Source organism: Salvelinus fontinalis, unplaced genomic scaffold (assembly GCF_029448725.1).
Source record: "Salvelinus fontinalis isolate EN_2023a unplaced genomic scaffold, ASM2944872v1 scaffold_0260, whole genome shotgun sequence".
Classification (NCBI taxonomy): Eukaryota; Metazoa; Chordata; class Actinopteri; order Salmoniformes; family Salmonidae; genus Salvelinus; species Salvelinus fontinalis.
In genome coordinates this window covers 100,277-121,651 of record NW_026600469.1, presented here as the reverse complement: position 1 = coordinate 121,651, position 21,375 = coordinate 100,277, and the positions used below count along the sequence as shown (strand labels likewise).

Here is a 21,375-nt window from a genome sequence, read left to right as displayed (position 1 = left end):
AGAGAGAGAGAGAGAGAGAGAGAGAGAGACAGAGAGAGAGAGAGAGAGAGACAGAGAGAGACAGAGAGAGAGAGAGAGACAGAGAGACAGAGAGAGAGAGAGAGAGACAGAGAGAGAGAAAGAGAGACAGAGAGAGAGACAGAGAGAGAGACAGAGAGAGAGAGAGAGAGAGAGAGACAGAGAGAGAGAGAGAAAGAGACAGAGAGAAAAAGAGAAAGAGAGAGACAGAGAGAGACAGAGAGAGAGAGAGACAGAGAGAGAGAGAGAAAGAGACAGAGAGAAAAAGAGAAAGAGAGAGAGAGACAGAGACTACATTTCTTTAATCCTTCTCCCATGTATCACGGAAGGCAGATCAATAAAACACAACAACATGTTACATTCTTGTTTACAACACAGTGGAGGACTAATACTCTAACAACATACCGTCTGCCCTCACAAGTATACAACACAGTGAAATACACACTGCAGCAAATTCTGCTCATGTCTTCAACAGTACAATGCAAATAAATGGAACCGCTGGAAACACTAGGTGAAGACTCCGTTGGAGAAGAGAAACTCTACATCCACATTAGCTAAATATAATGAGGACTAATTCATAGGTGTGATGTGATAAAACGTGTGAATCTTGAGTTTGAGTATTTTACAACGTCTTGGGCCCTTTTTCCTGAAGTGTCTGTCAACGTTTAAATGTACAACCATTGGAGTCATGAACTGTAGTATAAAAAATATATATAATTTTGATGAAGAATTACACCAAATCATATTATTCCTGTTGTCATGCTATGAGCCTGGCACGCTAGGCTACGGTAAAAACACACTGTATATTTAAACACATAAAACATTTACAGTATACAATCGGTGTTATACAATGCATATTTCCCCGCTGGTTGTTTACGGTTCATTACCAGGAGGACCCAACATGAAAATGACATATTAAACTAGTGCTTTGAGAGGACCAAGTAGGCATTACTGTAAAATTTAAGTTCAAAACATTACTGTATTATATCAGTCCAAAACATTACTGTAGAATATCAGTCCAAAACATTACTGTAGAATTTAAGTTCAAAACATTACTGTAGAATTTAAGTTCAAAACATTACTGTAAAATTTAAGTTCAAAACATTACTGTATTATATCAGTCAAAACATTACTGTAGAATATCAGTCCAAAACATTACTGTAGAATTTAAGTTCAAAACATTACTGTAGAATTTAAGTTCAAAACATTACTGTAAAATTTAAGTTCAAAACATTACTGTAGAATATCAGTCCAAAACATTACTGTAGAATATCAGTCCAAAACATTACTGTAGAATTTAAGTTCAAAACATTACTGTAGAATTTAAGTTCAAAACATTACTGTAAAATTTAAGTTCAAAACATTACTGTATTATATCAGTCAAAACATTACTGTAGAATATCAGTCCAAAACATTACTGTAGAATATCAGTCCAAAACATTACTGTATTATATCAGTCAAAACATTACTGTAGAATATCAGTCCAAAACATTACTGTAGAATATCAGTCCAAAACATTACTGTAGAATATCAGTCAAAACATTACTGTAGAATATCAGTCAAAACATTACTGTAGAATATCAATCCAAAACATTACTGTAGAATATCAGTCAAAACATTACTGTATTATATCAGTCAAAACATTACTGTAGAATATCAGTCCAAAACATTACTGTAGAATATCAGTCCAAACATTACTGTAGAATATCAGTCAAAACATTACTGTAGAATATCAGTCAAAACATTACTGTATTATATTAGTCCAGAACATTACTGTAACATATCAGTCCAAAACATTACTGTAGAATATCAGTCAAAACATTACTGTATTATATTAGTCCAGAACATTACTGTAACATATCAGTCCAAAACATTACTGTAGAATATCAGTCCAGAACATTACTCCGTGTTAAACTGGTTCATTGGGTCGTTTGAAATGAGGGTAAAAAAAGAAATTGTTGGTAAAGATGTGTGAATGATCTGAAAACATAATATCTGTTTCCAGGGGCCGTTGCTAAGGCTTTCATCCAGACTGGTTGATCTTTAAAGGTCGGAGGTCATAGCTGGCGCCAACTCTTCTGAGGCGTGTGTGTGTGTGTGTGTGTGTGTGTCTGGTGGTGGGAGGCATGTTGAGAATTTACACCGTTGGGGGTCAACACCCGAGGGACTCCAGTGTTGCCATGACGCCACCCAGACGTTGGCATCCCCCCCCCCCCCCCCCCCCCCCCCCGTCGCGTCGTTCTCTCAACCTCTCACGTTCTCATCGTTCTGATTTGATCTGGATAAAAAGAAAACGGAGGACAATCAGATCTCTAATTGTTCTCTGAGAAGGGGAGGGGTTATAAAAGGTCATAGGAGGAGCTATGAACAGTGGAATGTTTATAGGGATCTAGAGACACGTCACAAAGGGAGAAAGGGAACGTCGACCAAGGCAGACGACTGGAATGACGTGGACTAAAGGACCATTATGGGGTTATACTGCCAGTCTACTACACTAAACACTAATGACGTGGACTAAAGGACCATTATGGGGTTATACTGCCAGTCTACTACACTAAACACTAATGACGTGGACTAAAGGACCATTATGGGGATATACTGCCAGTCTACTACACTAAACACTAATGACGTGGACCATTATGGGGTTATACTGCCAGTCTGCTACACTAAACACTAATGACGTGGACTAAAGGACCATTATGGGGTTATACTGCCAGTCTACTACACTAAACACTAATGACGTGGACTAAAGGACCATTATGGGGTTATACTGCCAGTCTACTACACTAAACACTAATGACGTGGACTAAAGGACAATTATGGGGTTATACTGCCAGTCTACTACACTAAACACTAATGACGTGGACCATTATGGGGTTATACTGCCAGTCTGCTACACTAAACACTAATGACGTGGACTAAAGGACCATTATGGGGTTATACTGCCAGTCTACTACACTAAACACTAATGACGTGGACTAAAGGACCATTATGGGGTTATACTGCCAGTCTACTACACTAAACACTAATGACGTGGACTAAAGGTCCTTTATGGGGTTCTACTGCCAGTCTACTACACTAAACACTAATGACGTGGACCATTATGGGGTTATACTGCCAGTCTACTACACTAAACACTAATGACGTGGACTAAAGGACCATTATGGGGTAATACTGCCAGTCTACTACACTAAACACTAATGACGTGGACTAAAGGTCCATTATGGGGTTATACTGCCAGTCTACTACACTAAACACTAATGACGTGGAATAAAGGACCATTATGGGGTTCTACTGCCAGTCTACTACACTAAACACTAACGACGTGGACTAAAGGACCATTATGGGGTAATACTGCCAGTCTACTACACTAAACACTAATGACGTGGACTAAAGGACCATTATGGGGTTATACTGCCAGTCTACTACACTAAACACTAATGACGTGGACTAAAGGACCATTATGGGGTTCTACTGCCAGTCTACTACACTAAACACTAATGACGTGGACTAAAGGACCATTATGGGGTAATACTCCCAGTCTGCTACACTAAACACTAATGACGTGGACTAAAGGACCATTATGGGGTTACACTGCCAGTCTACTACACTAAACACTAATGACGTGGACTAAAGGACCATTATGGGGTTATACTGCCAGTCTACTACACTAAACACTAATGACGTGGACTAAAGGTCCATTATGGGGTTATACTGCCAGTCTACTACACTAAACACTAATGACGTGGACTAAAGGACCATTATGGGGTTATACTGCCAGTCTGCTACACTAAACACTAATGACGTAGACTAAAGGACCATTATGGGGTTCTACTGCCAGTCTACTACACTAAACACTAATGACGTGGACTAAAGGACCATTATGGGGTTATACTGCCAGTCTACTACACTAAACACTAATGACGTGGACTAAAGGACCATTATGGGGTTATACTGCCAGTCTGCTACACTAAACACTAATGACGTGGACTAAAGGACCATTATGGGGTTATACTGCCAGTCTGCTACACTAAACACTAATGACGTGGACCATTATGGGGTTATACTGCCAGTCTGCTACACTAAACACTAATGACGTGGACTAAAGGACCATTATGGGGTTATACTGCCAGTCTACTACACTAAACACTAATGACGTGGACTAAAGGACCATTATGGGGTTATACTGCCAGTCTACTACACTAAACACGAATGACGTGGACCATTATGGGGTTAGACTGCCAGTCTGCTACACTAAACACTAATGACGTGGACTAAAGGACCATTATGGGGTTATACTGCCAGTCTGCTACACTAAACACTAATGACGTGGACTAAATGACCATTATGGGGTTATACTGCCAGTCTACTACACTAAACACTAATGACGTATACCATTATGGGGTTATACTGCCAGTCTACTACACTAAACACTAATGACGTGGACCATTATGGGGTTATACTGCCAGTCTACTACACTAAACACTAATGACGTGGACTAAAGGACCATTATGGGGTTATACTGCCAGTCTGCTACACTAAACACTAATGACGTGGACTAAAGGACCATTATGGGGTTATACTGCCAGTCTACTACACTAAACACTAATGACGTGGACCATTATGGGGTTATACTGCCAGTCTACTACACTAAACACTAATGACGTGGACTAAAGGACCATTATGGGGTTATACTGCCAGTCTACTACACTAAACACTAATGACGTGGACTAAAGGACCATTATGGGGTTATACTGCCAGTCTACTACACTAAACACTAATGACGTGGACTAAAGGACCATTATGGGGTTATACTGCCAGTCTACTACACTAAACACTAATGACGTGGACTAAAGGACCATTATGGGGTTATACTGCCAGTCTGCTACACTAAACACTAATGACGTGGACTAAAGGACCATTATGGGGTTATACTGCCAGTCTACTACACTAAACACTAATGACGTGGACCATTATGGGGTTATACTGCCAGTCTACTACACTAAACACTAATGACGTGGACTAAAGGACCATTATGGGGTTATACTGCCAGTCTGCTACACTAAACACTAATGACGTGGACTAAAGGACCATTATGGGGTTATACTGCCAGTCTACTACACTAAACACTAATGACGTGGACTAAAGGACCATTATGGGGTTATACTGCCAGTCTACTACACTAAACACTAATGACGTGGACTAAAGGACCATTATGGGGTTATACTGCCAGTCTACTACACTAAACACTAATGACGTGGACTAAAGGACCATTATGGGGTTATACTGCCAGTCTACTACACTAAACACTAATGATGTGGTCCATTATGGGGTTATACTGCCAGTCTGCTACACTAAACACTAATGACGTGGACTAAAGGACCATTATGGGGTTATACTGCCAGTCTGCTACACTAAACACTAATGACGTGGACTAAAGGACCATTATGGGGTTATACTGCCAGTCTGCTACACTAAACACTAATGACGTGGACTAAAGGACCATTATGGGGTTATACTGCCAGTCTGCTACACTAAACACTAATGACGTGGACTAAAGGACCATTATGGGGTTATACTGCCAGTCTGCTACACTAAACACTAATGACGTGGACTAAAGGACCATTATGGGGTTATACTGCCAGTCTGCTACACTAAACACTAATGACGTGGACTAAAGGACCATAATGGGGTTATACTGCCAGTCTGCTACACTAAACACTAATGACGTGGACTAAAGGACCATTATGGGGTTATACTGCCAGTCTGCTACACTAAACACTAATGACGTGGACTAAAGGACCATTATGGGGTTATACTGCCAGTCTACTACACTAAACACTAATGACGTGGACCATTATGGGGTTATATTGCCAGTCTACTACACTAAACATTAATGACGTGGACTAAAGGACCATTATGGGGTTATACTGCCAGTCTACTACACTAAACACTAATGACGTGGACTAAAGGACCATTATGGGGTTATACTGCCAGTCTGCTACACTAAACACTAATGACGTGGACTAAAGGACCATTATGGGGTTATACTGCCAGTCTACTACACTAAACACTAATGACGTGGACTAAAGGACCATTATGGGGTTATACTGCCAGTCTACTACACTAAACACTAATGATGTGGACCATTATGGGGTTAGACTGCCAGTCTGCTACACTAAACACTAATGACGTGGACTAAAGGACCATTATGGGGTTGTACTGCCAGTCTGCTACACTAAACACTAATGACGTGGACCATTATGGGGTTATACTGCCAGTCTACTACACTAAACACTAATGACGTGGACTAAAGGACCATTATGGGGTTATACTGCCAGTCTACTACACTAAACACTAATGACGTGGACTAAAGGACCATTATGGGGTTACACTGCCAGTCTGCTACACTAAACACTAATGACGTGGACTAAAGGACCATTATGGGGTTATACTGCCAGTCTACTACACTAAACACTAATGATGTGGACTAAAGGTCCATTATGGGGTTATACTGCCAGTCTACTACACTAAACACTAATGACGTGGACTCAAGGTCCATTATGGGGTTATACTGCCAGTCTACTACACTAAACACTAATGACGTGGACCATTATGGGGTTATACTGCCAGTCTACTACACTAAACACTAATGACGTGGACTAAAGGACCATTATGGGGTTATACTGCCAGTCTACTACACTAAACACTAATGACGTGGACCATTATGGGGTTATACTGCCAGTCTACTACACTAAACACTAATGACGTGGACTAAAGGACCATTATGGGGTTATACTGCCAGTCTGCTACACTAAACACTAATGACGTGGACTAAAGGACCATTATGGGGTTATACTGCCAGTCTGCTACACTAAACACTAATGACGTGGACTAAAGGACCATTATGGGGTTATACTGCCAGTCTACTACACTAAACACTAATGACGTGGACTAAAGGACCATTATGGGGTTATACTGCCAGTCTACTACACTAAACACTAATGACGTGGACTAAAGGACCATTATGGGGTTATACTGCCAGTCTGCTACACTAAACACTAATGACGTGGACTAAAGGACCATTATGGGGTTATACTGCCAGTCTGCTACACTAAACACTAATGACGTGGACTAAAGGACCATTATGGGGTTATACTGCCAGTCTACTACACTAAACACTAATGACGTGGACTAAAGGACCATTATGGGGTTATACTGCCAGTCTGCTACACTAAACACTAATGACGTGGACTAAAGGACCATTATGGGGTTATACTGCCAGTCTACTACACTAAACACTAATGACGTGGACTAAAGGACCATTATGGGGTTATACTGCCAGTCTACTACACTAAACACTAATGACGTGGACTAAAGGACCATTATGGGGTTATACTGCCAGTCTGCTACACTAAACACTAATGACGTGGACTAAAGGACCATTATGGGGTTATACTGCCAGTCTGCTACACTAAACACTAATGACGTGGACTAAAGGACCATTATGGGGATATACTACCAGTCTACTACACTAAACACTAATGACGTGGACTAAAGGACCATTATGGGGTTATACTGACAGTCTACTACACTAAACACTAATGACGTCAAATACTCACAGGGACATTTCATCTACAGACGGAAGTCAAATGGAAATAAACCACGATTTAAATGAAGCTATAGCTTCTACATATCACATAACTATGGTAAATAAATGAAGCTATTAGCTTCTACATATCACATATCTATGGTAAAATAAATGAAGCTTTTAGCTTTACATATCACATAACTATGGTAAAATCAATGAAGCTATTAGCTTCTACATATCACATAACTATGGTAAATAAATGAAGCTATTAGCTTCTACATATCACATAACTATGGTAAATCAATGAAGCTATTAGCTTCTACATTTCACATAACTATGGTAAATAAATGAAGCTATTAGCTTCTACATTTCACATAACTATGGTAAATCAATGAAGATATTAGCTTCTACATATCACATATCTATGGTAAAATAAATGAAGCTATTAGCTTCTACATATCACATAACTATGGTAAATCAATGAAGCTATTAGCTTCTACATATCACATATCTATGGTAAAAATCAATGAAGCTATAGCTTCTACATATCACATATCTATGGTAAAATCACTGAAACACATTTAGTGAGATGAAACCATGAGAGAGAGAGAGCGTGTGTGAATCGTCTGCCGTACCTTGCAGCCAATCAACGCCTTCTAGTAAACCCTCTCCTTTCACAGCATCGCTGGCACTGAAACAGACAGGAAGAGAGGAAGTCAGTGAAGACCAACGCTTCAACAACCATTAGAAAAGGCAGCGTTTTGTCATATATACAGTAATATCACAAAAGTGAGTACACCCCTCACATTTTTGGTAAATATTTGAGTATATCTTTTCATGTGACAACACTGAAGAAATGACACTTTGCTACAATGTAAAGCTGTTATACAGCTTGTATAACAGTGTAAATGTGCTGTCCCCTCAAAATAACTCAACACACAGCCATTAATGTCTAAACCGCGGGCAACAAAAGTGAGTACCGGTACACCCCTAAGTGAAAAAGTCCAAATTGGGCGATTGAGTGATTTTGCTGTCAGCACATTTAACGACGTAAAGAAAAAAGTATTTAAATAAGAATATTTCATTCATTCAGATCTAGGATGTGTTATTTTAGTGTTCCCTTTATTTATTTGGAGCAGTGTGTATATTAAAATAAAAACCTGTTCTGGAGGTTGGACTAAAACAGACCGGATGAAATCTAATGTATTGTAACGGACTGAATCGTGGACCTGGTGTAGAAACGGTGAAATGTGTGCCCACGTGGATTCTGGGTGTTTTTATAAACTAGTCCGTGTACCAGATGTGCCAGGGCTTGTCCTTGATGTTCTCCAGACAGAGCAGCTGGGAGACCTTGACCGAAGACAGGGCGTCTCTCACGTCCATCTTGTTGGCGAAGAACAGCAGGGGGATCCGTCGGTGCTTTACGTCTACAGAGACGAGAATCAGGAAGTTGTGTTACAAGGAATTTAAAATGGTACCCATTCTGATTGTTTTTTTTGGGGGGGGGGGGGGGGGGTCACTGACCTACACACCCCATCATGTTAAAGTGGAATTATGTTTTTAGAAATGTTTACAAATTAATTTAAAAAACGAAACGCTGAAATGTCTTGAGTCAATAAGTATTCAAGCCCTTTGTTACGGCCTAAAGGAGTCAACATGTGTTTAACAAGTCACATAATAAGTAGCATGGACTCAAAAATATAAGTTGCATTTGTGAATGTTTTATTTTATCTTTATTTAACTAGGCAAGTCAGTTAACAACAAATTAGTATTTACTATGACGGACCTAGGAACAGTGGGTTAACTGCCTTGTTCAGGGGGCAGAACGACAGATTTTTACCTTGTCAGCTCGGGGGATTCGATCTTGCAACCTTTCGGTTACTAGTCCGACGCTCTAACCACTAGGCTACCTGCCGCCGCTCTAACCACTAGGCTACCTGCCGCCGCTCCAACCACTAGGCTACCTGCCGCCTCTACACTCTAACCACTAGGCTACCTGCCGCCTCTACACTCTAACCACTAGGCTACCTGCCGCCTCTACACTCTAACCACTAGGCTACCTGCCGCCTCTACACTCTAACCACTAGGCTACCTGCCGCCTCTACACTCTAACCACTAGGCTACCTGCCACCTCTACACTCTAACCACTAGGCTACCTGCCACCTCTACACTCTAACCACTAGGCTACCTGCCGCCCCTACACTCTAACCACTAGGCTACCTGCCACCTCTACACTCTAACCACTAGACTACCTGCCACCTCTACACTCTAACCACTAGGCTACCTGCCACACCTACACTCTAACCACTAGGCTACCTACCACCTCTACACTCTAACCACTAGGCTACCTACCGCCTCTACACTCTAACCACTAAGCTACCTGCCACCTCTACACTCTAACCACTAAGCTACCTGCCACCTCTACACTCTAACCACTAGGCTACCTGCCACCTCTACACTCTAACCACTAGGCTACCTGCCACCTCTACACTCTAACCACTAGGCTACCTACCACCTCTACACTCTAACCACTAGGCGACCTGCCACCTCTACACTCTAACCACTAGGCGACCTGCCGTCTCTACACTCTAACCACTAGGCGACCTGCCACCTCTACACTCTAACCACTAGGCGACCTGCCACCTCTACACTCTAACCACTAGGCGACCTGCCACACCAATAGTAAATAGTGTTTAACATGATTTTTTGTAATGACAACACATACAATTATTTGTAAGGTCTATCAGGCACGGTACAGTCTGTGGTCAATAGTAGTGCCCTTGATAGGGACCATGTGGGTTGTCTACAGACTAACACAGAACAAAAGACCATGCGTTAACTGTGGAGATAAAGGGAGATTACGTCAAAGAAGCTGCCTGCATATAATGATAATTAACCAGCATTAAAAAACAAACAACAGTCTTGACAGTCTCTCGGTTCTGGTTTCCAAGAATACTATTGGCTGGGTTCAAATGATCATGTGTTGGTTAGTCGTGGCATGGTTAAATTGATACCTGGGTGGTTCAGGAGCGTATAATGAGGATGATTCACCTGGGTGGTTGAGGAGCGTGTAATGAGGATGATTCACCTGGGTGGTTCAGGAGCGTGTAATGAGGAGGATGATTCACCTGGGTGGTTGAGGAGCGTATAATGAGGAGGATGATTCACCTGGGTGGTTGAGGAGCGTATAATGAGGATGATGATTCACCTGGGTGGTTGAGGAGCGTATAATGAGGATGATTCACCTGGGTGGTTGAGGAGCGTATAATGAGGATGATTCACCTGGGTGGTTCAGGAGCGTATAATGAGGATGATTCACCTGGGTGGTTGAGGAGCGTGTAATGAGGATGATTCACCTGGGTGGTTGAGGAGCGTGTAATGAGGAGGATGATTCACCTGGGTGGTTGAGGAGCGTATAATGAGGAGGATGATTCACCTGGGTGGTTGAGGAGCGTATAATGAGGATGATGATTCACCTGGGTGGTTGAGGAGCGTATAATGAGGATGATTCACCTGGGTGGTTGAGGAGCGTATAATGAGGAGGATGATTCACCTGGGTGGTTGAGGAGCGTATAATGAGGATGATTCACCTGGGTGGTTGAGGAGTGTGTAATGAGGAGGATGATTCACCTGGGTGGTTGAGGAGCGTATAATGAGGAGGATGATTCACCTGGGTGGTTGAGGAGAGTATAATGAGGAGGATGATTCACCTGGGTGGTTGAGGAGCGTGTAATGAGGATGATTCACCTGGGTGGTTGAGGAGCATATAATGAGGAGGATGATTCACCTGGGTGGTTGAGGAGCGTATAATGAGGATGATTCACCTGGGTGGTTGAGGAGCGTGTAATGAGGATGATTCACCTGGGTGGTTGAGGAGCGTATAATGAGGATGATTCACCTGGGTGGTTCAGGAGCGTATAATGAGGATGATTCACCTGGGTGGTTGAGGAGCGTGTAATGAGGATGATTCACCTGGGTGGTTGAGGAGCGTGTAATGAGGAGGATGATTCACCTGGGTGATTGAGGAGCGTGTAATGAGGATGATTCACCTGGGTGGTTGAGGAGCGTATAATGAGGATGATTCACCTGGGTGGTTGAGGAGCGTATAATGAGGATGATTCACCTGGGTGGTTGAGGAGTGTATAATGAGGAGGATGATTCACCTGGGTGGTTGAGGAGTGTATAATGAGGAGGATGATTCACCTGGGTGGTTGAGGAGTGTTAAATGAGGAGGATGATTCACCTGGGTGGTTGAGGAGCGTGTAATGAGGATGATTCACCTGGGTGGTTGAGGAGCGTGTAATGAGGATGATTCACCTGGGTGGTTGAGGAGTGTATAATGAGGATGATTCACCTGGGTGGTTGAGGAGCGTGTAATGAGGATGATTCACCTGGGTGGTTGAGGAGCGTATAATGAGGAGGATGATTCACCTGGGTGGTTGAGGAGCGTATAATGAGGATGATTCACCTGGGTGGTTGAGGAGCGTGTAATGAGGATGATTCACCTGGGTGGTTGAGGAGCGTATAATGAGGATGATTCACCTGGGTGGTTGAGGAGCGTATAATGAGGAGGATGATTCACCTGGGTGGTTGAGGAGCGTGTAATGAGGATGATTCACCTGGGTGGTTGAGGAGCGTGTAATGAGGAGGATGATTCACCTGGGTGGTTGAGGAGCGTGTAATGAGGAGGATGATTCACCTGGGTGGTTGAGGAGCGTATAATGAGGAGGATTCACCTGGGTGGTTGAGGAGCGTATAATGAGGATGATTCACCTGGGTGGTTGAGGAGCGTATAATGAGGAGGATGATTCACCTGGGTGGTTGAGGAGCGTATAATGAGGAGGATTCACCTGGGTGGTTGAGGAGCGTATAATGAGGAGGATTCACCTGGGTGGTTGAGGAGCGTATAATGAGGATGATTCACCTGGGTGGTTGAGGAGCGTATAATGAGGAGGATTCACCTGGGTGGTTGAGGAGCGTGTCCAGTTCGTCTTTAGCGACCACCATCCTCAACTTGTCTCCACTGTCCACCACAAAGATTATGGCTTGACCCTCCCTGGGGAGGGAGAGGGGGGGGTCAACATGATTCACTGGCAGCACTACCTACCTACCGTGTGTGTGTGTGTGTGTGTGTGTGTGTGTGTGTGTGTGTGTGTGTGTGTGTGTGTGTGTGTGTGTGTGTGTGTGTGTGTGTGTGTGTGTGTGTGTGTGTGTGTGTGTGTGTGTGTGTGTGTGTGTGCGTGTGTGTGTGTGTGTGTGTCTGAACTCACTTGTAGTAATGTTCCCAGAGGTTTCTGTATCTCCCTTGGCCAGACATGTCGAACACTGTGAAGGAGAGACTGGAGAGAAGAGGAGGTTTTAGAAGACTGGAGAGAAGAGGAGAATATAGACTGGAGAGAAGAGGAGAATATAGACTGGAGAGAAGAGGAGAATATAGAAGACTGTAGAGAAGAGGAGAATATAGACTGGAGAGAAGAGGAGGTTTTAGAAGACTGGAGAGAAGAGGAGAATATAGAAGACTGGAGAGAAGAGGAGAATATAGACTAGAGAGAAGAGGAGAATATAGACTGGAGAGAAGAGGAGAATATAGAAGACTGGAGAGAAGAGGAGAATATAGACTGGAGAGAAGAGGAGAATATAGAAGACTGGAGAGAAGAGGAGAATATAGACTAGAGAGAAGAGGGGAATATAGACTGGAGAGAAGAGGAGAATATAGAAGACTGGAGAGAAGAGGGGAATATAGACTGGAGAGAAGAGGAGAATATAGACTGGAGAGAAGAGGAGAATATAGAAGACTGTAGAGAAGAGGAGAATATAGACTGGAGAGAAGGGGAGGTTTTAGAAGACTGGAGAGAAGAGGAGAATATAGACTGAAGAGGAGAATATAGACTGGAAAGAAGAGGAGAATATAGAAGACTGGAAAGAAGAGGGGAATATAGACTGGAGAGAAGAGGAGAATATAGACTGGAGAGAAGAGGAGAATATAGACTGGAGAGAAGAGGAGAATATAGACTGGAGAGAAGAGGAGAATATAGACTGGAGAGAAGAGGAGAATATAGACTGGAGAGAAGAGGAGAATATAGACTGGAGAGAAGAGGAGAATATAGACTGGAGAGAAGAGGAGAATATAGACTGGAGAGAAGAGGAGAATATAGACTGGAGAGAAGAGGAGAATATAGACTGGAGAGAAGAGGAGAATATAGACTGGAGAGAAGAGGAGAATATAGACTGGAGAGAAGAGGAGAATATAGACTGGAGAGAAGAGGGGAATATAGACTGGAGAGAAGAGGAGAATATAGAAGACTGGAGAGAAGAGGAGAATATAGACTGGAGAGAAGAGGAGAATATAGACTGGAGAGAAGAGGAGAATATAGAAGACTGGAGAGAAGAGGAGAATATAGACTGGAGAGAAGAGGAGAATATAGACTGGAGAGAAGAGGAGAATATAGACTGGAGAGAAGAGGAGAATATAGACTGGAGAGAAGAGGAGAATATAGACTGGAGAGAAGAGGAGAATATAGACTGGAGAGAAAAGGAGAATATAGAAGACTGGAGAGAAGAGGAGAATATAGACTGGAGAGAAGAGGAGAATATAGACTGGAGAGAAGAGGAGAATATAGAAGACTGGAGAGAAGAGGAGAATATAGAAGACTGGAGAGAAGAGGAGAATATAGACTGGAGAGAAGAGGAGAATATAGACTGGAGAGAAGAGGAGAATATAGACTGGAGAGAAGAGGAGAATATAGACTGGAGAGAAAAGGAGAATATAGAAGACTGGAGAGAAGAGGAGAATATAGACTGGAGAGAAGAGGAGAATATAGACTGGAGAGAAAAGTAGTGCACTATATTGGAAATATAATATGTAATAGTAGTAGTAGTGATACTGTTCAGACAACGTTCCCCAACAACCTTCAAGGTATATATATATATATAATATAATATGTAATAGTAGTAGTAGTGATACTGCTCAGACAACGTTCAGACAACGTTCCCCAAAAACCTTCAAGGTTTAGTTCAGAACATTTGACCATCAGTCATCCAGTATTGTCTCATTGATCACCTTGATGTCTTGAACTTCTCGATGCTGAAGCCAATGGTCGGGACGATGTCTTGTGTCTGGGCCTGCATGACACAGGAATACATTAGTAATGGTTAATTACACAGGAATACATTAGTAGTGGTTAATTACACAGGAATACAATAGTATTGGTTAATTACACAGGAATATATTAGTATTGGTTAATTACACAGGAATACAATAGTATTGGTTAATTACACAGGAATACATTAGTATTGGTTAATTACACAGGAATACATTAGTATTGGTTAATTACACAGGAACAGATTAGTAATGGTTAACTACACAGGAACAGATTAGTAATGGTTAACTACACAGGAACAGATTAGGCTAACCGTACTGATTAAGGCCACTTAATGTTTCTATTAATTCATCTGGTCGTTCTATCCACGGCTGATTGTACACTAAACCACTACGTTTAAGTATTAAGTATTATTAGGTAATTGACAATTATGTGTAAGTTCCCACCAGTGGCCAATTTCTAAAGCGGCAACATCATTTAGTGACCTACAACAAGATAATAGATTTCATGAATTATTAAATAAATGTCTTATTTTATTGTTAAATTAACCTTTCATTGTTACATATATTTTTTTTTGGTTCAGATGTAAAAACTGCAGCTCTGCATCGAGCCATGGTGCCTTTACCAAGATCAGAGACCATCAGGAACAACTAGAAACCTCTGCTCTGCATCGAGCCATGGGGCCTTTACCAAGATCAGAGACCATCAGGAACAACTAGAAACCTCTGCTCTGCATCGAGCCATGGGGCCTTTACCAAGATCAGAGACCATCAGGAACAACTAGAAACCTCTGCTCTGCATCGAGCCATGGGGCCTTTACCAAGATCAGAGACCATCAGGAACAACTAGAAACCTCTGCTCTGCATCGAGTCATGGGGCCTTTACCAAGATCAGAGACCATCAGGAACAACTAGAAACCTCTGCTCTGCATCGAGCCATGGGGCCTTTACCAAGATCAGAGACCATCAGGAACAACTAGAAACCTCTGCTCTGCATCGAGTCATGCGGCCTTTACCAAGACCAGAGACCATCAGGAACAACTAGAAACCTCTGCATCGAGTCATGGGGCCTTTACCAAGATCAGAGACCATCAGGAACAACTAGAAACCTCTGCTCTGCATCGAGCCATGGGGCCTTTACCAAGATCAGAGACCATCAGGAACAACTAGAAACCTCTGCTCTGCATCGAGCCATGGGGCCTTTACCAAGATCAGAGACCATCAGGAACAACTAGAAACCTCTGCTCTGCATCGAGCCATGGGGCCTTTACCAAGATCAGAGACCATCAGGAACAACTAGAAACCTCTGCTCTGCATCGAGTCATGGGGCCTTTACCAAGATCAGAGACCATCAGGAACAACTAGAAACCTCTGCTCTGCATCGAGCCATGGGGCCTTTACCAAGATCAGAGACCATCAGGAACAACTAGAAACCTCTGCTCTGCATCGAGTCATGCGGCCTTTACCAAGACCAGAGACCATCAGGAACAACTAGAAACCTCTGCATCGAGTCATGGGGCCTTTACCAAGATCAGAGACCATCAGGAACAACTAGAAACCTCTGCTCTGCATCGAGCCATGGGGCCTTTACCAAGATCAGAGACCATCAGGAACAACTAGAAACCTCTGCTCTGCATCGAGCCATGGGGCCTTTACCAAGATCAGAGACCATCAGGAACAACCAGAAACCTCTGCTCTGCATCGAGCCATGGGGCCTTTACCAAGATCGAGACCATCAGGAACAACTAGAAACCTCTGCTCTGCATCGAGCCATGGGGCCTTTACCAAGATCAGAGACCATCAGGAACAACCAGAAACCTCTGCTCTGCATCGAGCCATGGTGCCTTTACCAAGATCAGAGACCATCAGGAACAACTAGAAACCTCTGCTCTGCATCGAGCCATGGGGCCTTTACCAAGATCAGAGACCATCAGGAACAACTAGAAACCTCTGCTCTGCATCGAGCCATGGGGCCTTTACCAAGATCAGAGACCATCAGGAACAACTAGAAACCTCTGCTCTGCATCGAGCCATGGGGCCTTTACCAAGATCAGAGACCATCAGGAACAACCAGAAACCTCTGCTCTGCATCGAGCCATGGGGCCTTTACCAAGATCGAGACCATCAGGAACAACTAGAAATCTCTGCTCTGCATCGAGCCATGGGGCTTTTACCAAGATCAGAGACCATCAGGAACAACTAGAAACCTCTGCTCTGCATCGAGCCATGGTGCCTTTACAGAGATCAGAGACCATCAGGAACAACTAGAAACCTCTGCTCTGCATCGAGCCATGGGGCCTTTACCAAGATCAGAGACCATCAGGAACAACTAGAAACCTCTGCATCGAGCCATGGGGCTTTTACCAAGATCAGAGACCATCAGGAACAACTAGAAACCTCTGCTCTGCATCGAGTCATGGGGCCTTTACCAAGATCAGAGACCATCAGGAACAACTAGAAACCTCTGCTCTGGATCGAGCCATGGGGCTTTTACCAAGATCAGACACCATCAGGAACAACTAGAAACCTCTGCTCTGCATCGAGCCATGGGGCCTTTACCAAGATCAGAGACCATCAGGAACAACTAGAAACCTCTGCTCTGCATCGAGCCATGGGGCCTTTACCAAGATCAGAGACCATCAGGAACAACTAGAAACCTCTGCTCTGCATCGAGCCATGGGACCTTTACCAAGATCAGAGACCATCAGGAAGAACTAGAAACCTCTGCTCTGCATCGAGCCATGGGGCCTTTACCAAGATCAGAGACCATCAGGAACAACTAGAAACCTCTGCATCGAGTCATGGGGCCTTTACCAAGATCAGAGACCATCAGGAACAACTAGAAACCTCTGCTCTGCATCGAGCCATGGGACCTTTACCAAGATCAGAGACCATCAGGAACAACTAGAAACCTCTGCTCTGCATCGAGCCATGGGGCTTTTACCAAGATCAGAGACCATCAGGAACAACTAGAAACCTCTGCATCGAGCCATGGGGTCTTTACCAAGATCAGAGACCATCAGGAACAACTAGAAACCTCTGCTCTGCATCGAGCCATGGGGCCTTTACCAAGATCAGAGACCATCAGGAACAACTAGAAACCTCTGCTCTGCATCGAGCCATGGTGCCTTTACCAAGATCAGAGACCATCAGGAACAACTAGAAACCTCTGCATCGAGCCATGGGGCCTTTACCAAGATCAGAGACCATCAGGAACAACTAGAAACCTCTGCTCTGCATCGAGTCATGGGGCCTTTACCAAGATCAGAGACCATCAGGAACAACTAGAAACCTCTGCTCTGCATCGAGAAATGGTGCTTTTACCAAGATCAGAGACCATCAGGAACAACTAGAAACCTCTGCTCTGCATCGAGCCATGGGGCCTTTACCAAGATCAGAGACCATCAGGAACAACTAGAAACCTCTGCTCTGCATCGAGCCATGGGGCCTTTACCAAGATCAGAGACCATCAGGAACAACTAGAAACCTCTGCTCTGCATCGAGTCATGCGGCCTTTACCAAGATCAGAGACCATCAGGAACAACTAGAAACCTCTGCTCTGCATCGAGCCATGGCGCCTATACCAAGATCAGAGACCATCAGGAACAACTAGAAACCTCTGCTCTGCATCGAGCCATGGGGCCTTTACCAAGATCAGAGACCATCAGGAACAACTAGAAACCTCTGCTCTGCATCGAGCCATGGGGCCTTTACCAAGATCAGAGACCATCAGGAACAACTAGAAACCTCTGCTCTGCATCGAGCCATGGGGCCTTTACCAAGATCAGAGACCATCAGGAACAACCAGAAACCTCTGCTCTGCATCGAGCCATGGGGCCTTTACCAAGATCGAGACCATCAGGAACAACTAGAAATCTCTGCTCTGCATCGAGCCATGGGGCTTTTACCAAGATCAGAGACCATCAGGAACAACTAGAAACCTCTGCTCTGCATCGAGCCATGGTGCCTTTACAGAGATCAGAGACCATCAGGAACAACTAGAAACCTCTGCTCTGCATCGAGCCATGGGGCCTTTACCAAGATCAGAGACCATCAGGAACAACTAGAAACCTCTGCATCGAGCCATGGGGCTTTTACCAAGATCAGAGACCATCAGGAACAACTAGAAACCTCTGCTCTGCATCGAGTCATGGGGCCTTTACCAAGATCAGAGACCATCAGGAACAACTAGAAACCTCTGCTCTGGATCGAGCCATGGGGCTTTTACCAAGATCAGACACCATCAGGAACAACTAGAAACCTCTGCTCTGCATCGAGCCATGGGGCCTTTACCAAGATCAGAGACCATCAGGAACAACTAGAAACCTCTGCTCTGCATCGAGCCATGGGGCCTTTACCAAGATCAGAGACCATCAGGAACAACTAGAAACCTCTGCTCTGCATCGAGCCATGGGACCTTTACCAAGATCAGAGACCATCAGGAAGAACTAGAAACCTCTGCTCTGCATCGAGCCATGGGGCCTTTACCAAGATCAGAGACCATCAGGAACAACTAGAAACCTCTGCATCGAGTCATGGGGCCTTTACCAAGATCAGAGACCATCAGGAACAACTAGAAACCTCTGCTCTGCATCGAGCCATGGGACCTTTACCAAGATCAGAGACCATCAGGAACAACTAGAAACCTCTGCTCTGCATCGAGCCATGGGGCTTTTACCAAGATCAGAGACCATCAGGAACAACTAGAAACCTCTGCATCGAGCCATGGGGTCTTTACCAAGATCAGAGACCATCAGGAACAACTAGAAACCTCTGCTCTGCATCGAGCCATGGGGCCTTTACCAAGATCAGAGACCATCAGGAACAACTAGAAACCTCTGCTCTGCATCGAGCCATGGTGCCTTTACCAAGATCAGAGACCATCAGGAACAACTAGAAACCTCTGCATCGAGCCATGGGGCCTTTACCAAGATCAGAGACCATCAGGAACAACTAGAAACCTCTGCTCTGCATCGAGTCATGGGGCCTTTACCAAGATCAGAGACCATCAGGAACAACTAGAAACCTCTGCTCTGCATCGAGAAATGGTGCTTTTACCAAGATCAGAGACCATCAGGAACAACTAGAAACCTCTGCTCTGCATCGAGCCATGGGGCCTTTACCAAGATCAGAGACCATCAGGAACAACTAGAAACCTCTGCTCTGCATCGAGCCATGGGGCCTTTACCAAGATCAGAGACCATCAGGAACAACTAGAAACCTCTGCTCTGCATCGAGTCATGCGGCCTTTACCAAGATCAGAGACCATCAGGAACAACTAGAAACCTCTGCTCTGCATCGAGCCATGGCGCCTATACCAAGATCAGAGACCATCAGGAACAACTAGAAACCTCTGCTCTGCATCGAGCCATGGGGCCTTTACCAAGATCAGAGACCATCAGGAACAACTAGAAACCTCTGCTCTGCATCGAGCCATGGGGCCTTTACCAAGATCAGAGACCATCAGGAACAACTAGAAACCTCTGCATCGAGCCATGGGGCCTTTACCAAGATCAGAGATCATCGGGAACAACTAGAAACCTCTGGACTGCATCGAGCCATGGGGCCTTTACCAAGATCAGAGACCATCAGGAACAACTAGAAACCTCTGCTCTGCATCGAGTCATGGGGCTTTTACCAAGATCAGAGACCATCAGGAACAACTAGAAACCTCTGCTCTGCATCGAGTCATGGGGCCTTTACCAAGATCAGAGACCATCAGGAATAACTAGAAACCTCTGGACTGCATCGAGCCATGGTGCCTTTACCAAGATCAGAGACCATCAGGAACAACTAGAAACCTCTGCTCTGCATCGAGTCATGGGGCCTTTACCAAGATCAGAGACCATCAGGAACAACTAGAAACCTCTGCTCTGCATCGAGTCATGGGGCCTTTACCAAGATCAGAGACCATCAGGAACAACTAGAAACCTCTGGACTGTCTCCGAGACGCTTAGAGTGGACAGGAAGTGGTTGATGCAGAGAGAGAAGAAGACCAGGGTTGAGGGATAGATGACCCCCAAGACGCTTGGAGTGGACAGGAAGTGGTTGATGCAGAGAGAGAAGAAGACCAGGGTTGAGGGATATCAGGGATAGATAACCCCCAAGACGCTTGGAGTGGACAGGAAATGGTTGATGCAGAGAGAGAAGAAGAAGACCAGGGTTGAAGGATATCAGGGACAGAAGACCTCCAAGACGTTTGGAGTGGACAGGAAGTGGTTGATGCAGAGAGAGAGAGAGAGAGAAGAAGACCAGGGTTGAAGGATATCAGGGATAGATGACCTACAGGGGTGGATAAACATGCTAACAATTTAGGGACTAGAAGATGACTATTGGGCGACTCCTCATGCAGTTAGGGCCGAGGCATCGTCATTCTGTTGACCTTCATTCATCCAGGTGATTCTGTTAATTGGTCCACCACCTGCACCTTTGTAACACAACAGTAGAGAAGGACATTTGAAACTGTCTTCAGGCTTCAGGAAGACAAGTTCAACTAATTAACAAGAGGAGGAGGACAGCAAATGTGAATCAACGTTCAATAAAGAATTGAAAGTTGTGTGTTCGGGTCTTTGTTGTATGGCCTCTTACCGATCCTCCATCCATGACCTCACTTCCTGTAGCAACACTTCTCTATTCAACACATTACCGATCCTCCATCCATGACCTC

The 21,375-nt window shown here is 44.2% G+C and overlaps 1 protein-coding gene across 1 annotated transcript in view; it reads right to left on the bottom strand.

Moving 5' to 3' along the window:
- Positions 1-2,230: 2,230 nt before the first annotated feature.
- The window catches only part of LOC129845269 (ADP-ribosylation factor-like protein 6), a 28,373-nt gene continuing 9,228 nt past the window's right edge, over positions 2,231-21,375 (bottom strand). The window contains exons 3-8 of the mRNA XM_055913141.1: positions 14,670-14,731; positions 12,880-12,948; positions 12,571-12,665; positions 8,907-9,036; positions 8,245-8,300; positions 2,231-2,296 (exon numbers count right to left, since the gene is read on the bottom strand). Of these exons, the coding sequence (XP_055769116.1) occupies positions 2,271-2,296; positions 8,245-8,300; positions 8,907-9,036; positions 12,571-12,665; positions 12,880-12,948; positions 14,670-14,731 (438 nt within the window). The 3' untranslated portion in view covers positions 2,231-2,270. The remainder of the gene's footprint in view (positions 2,297-8,244; positions 8,301-8,906; positions 9,037-12,570; positions 12,666-12,879; positions 12,949-14,669; positions 14,732-21,375) is intronic.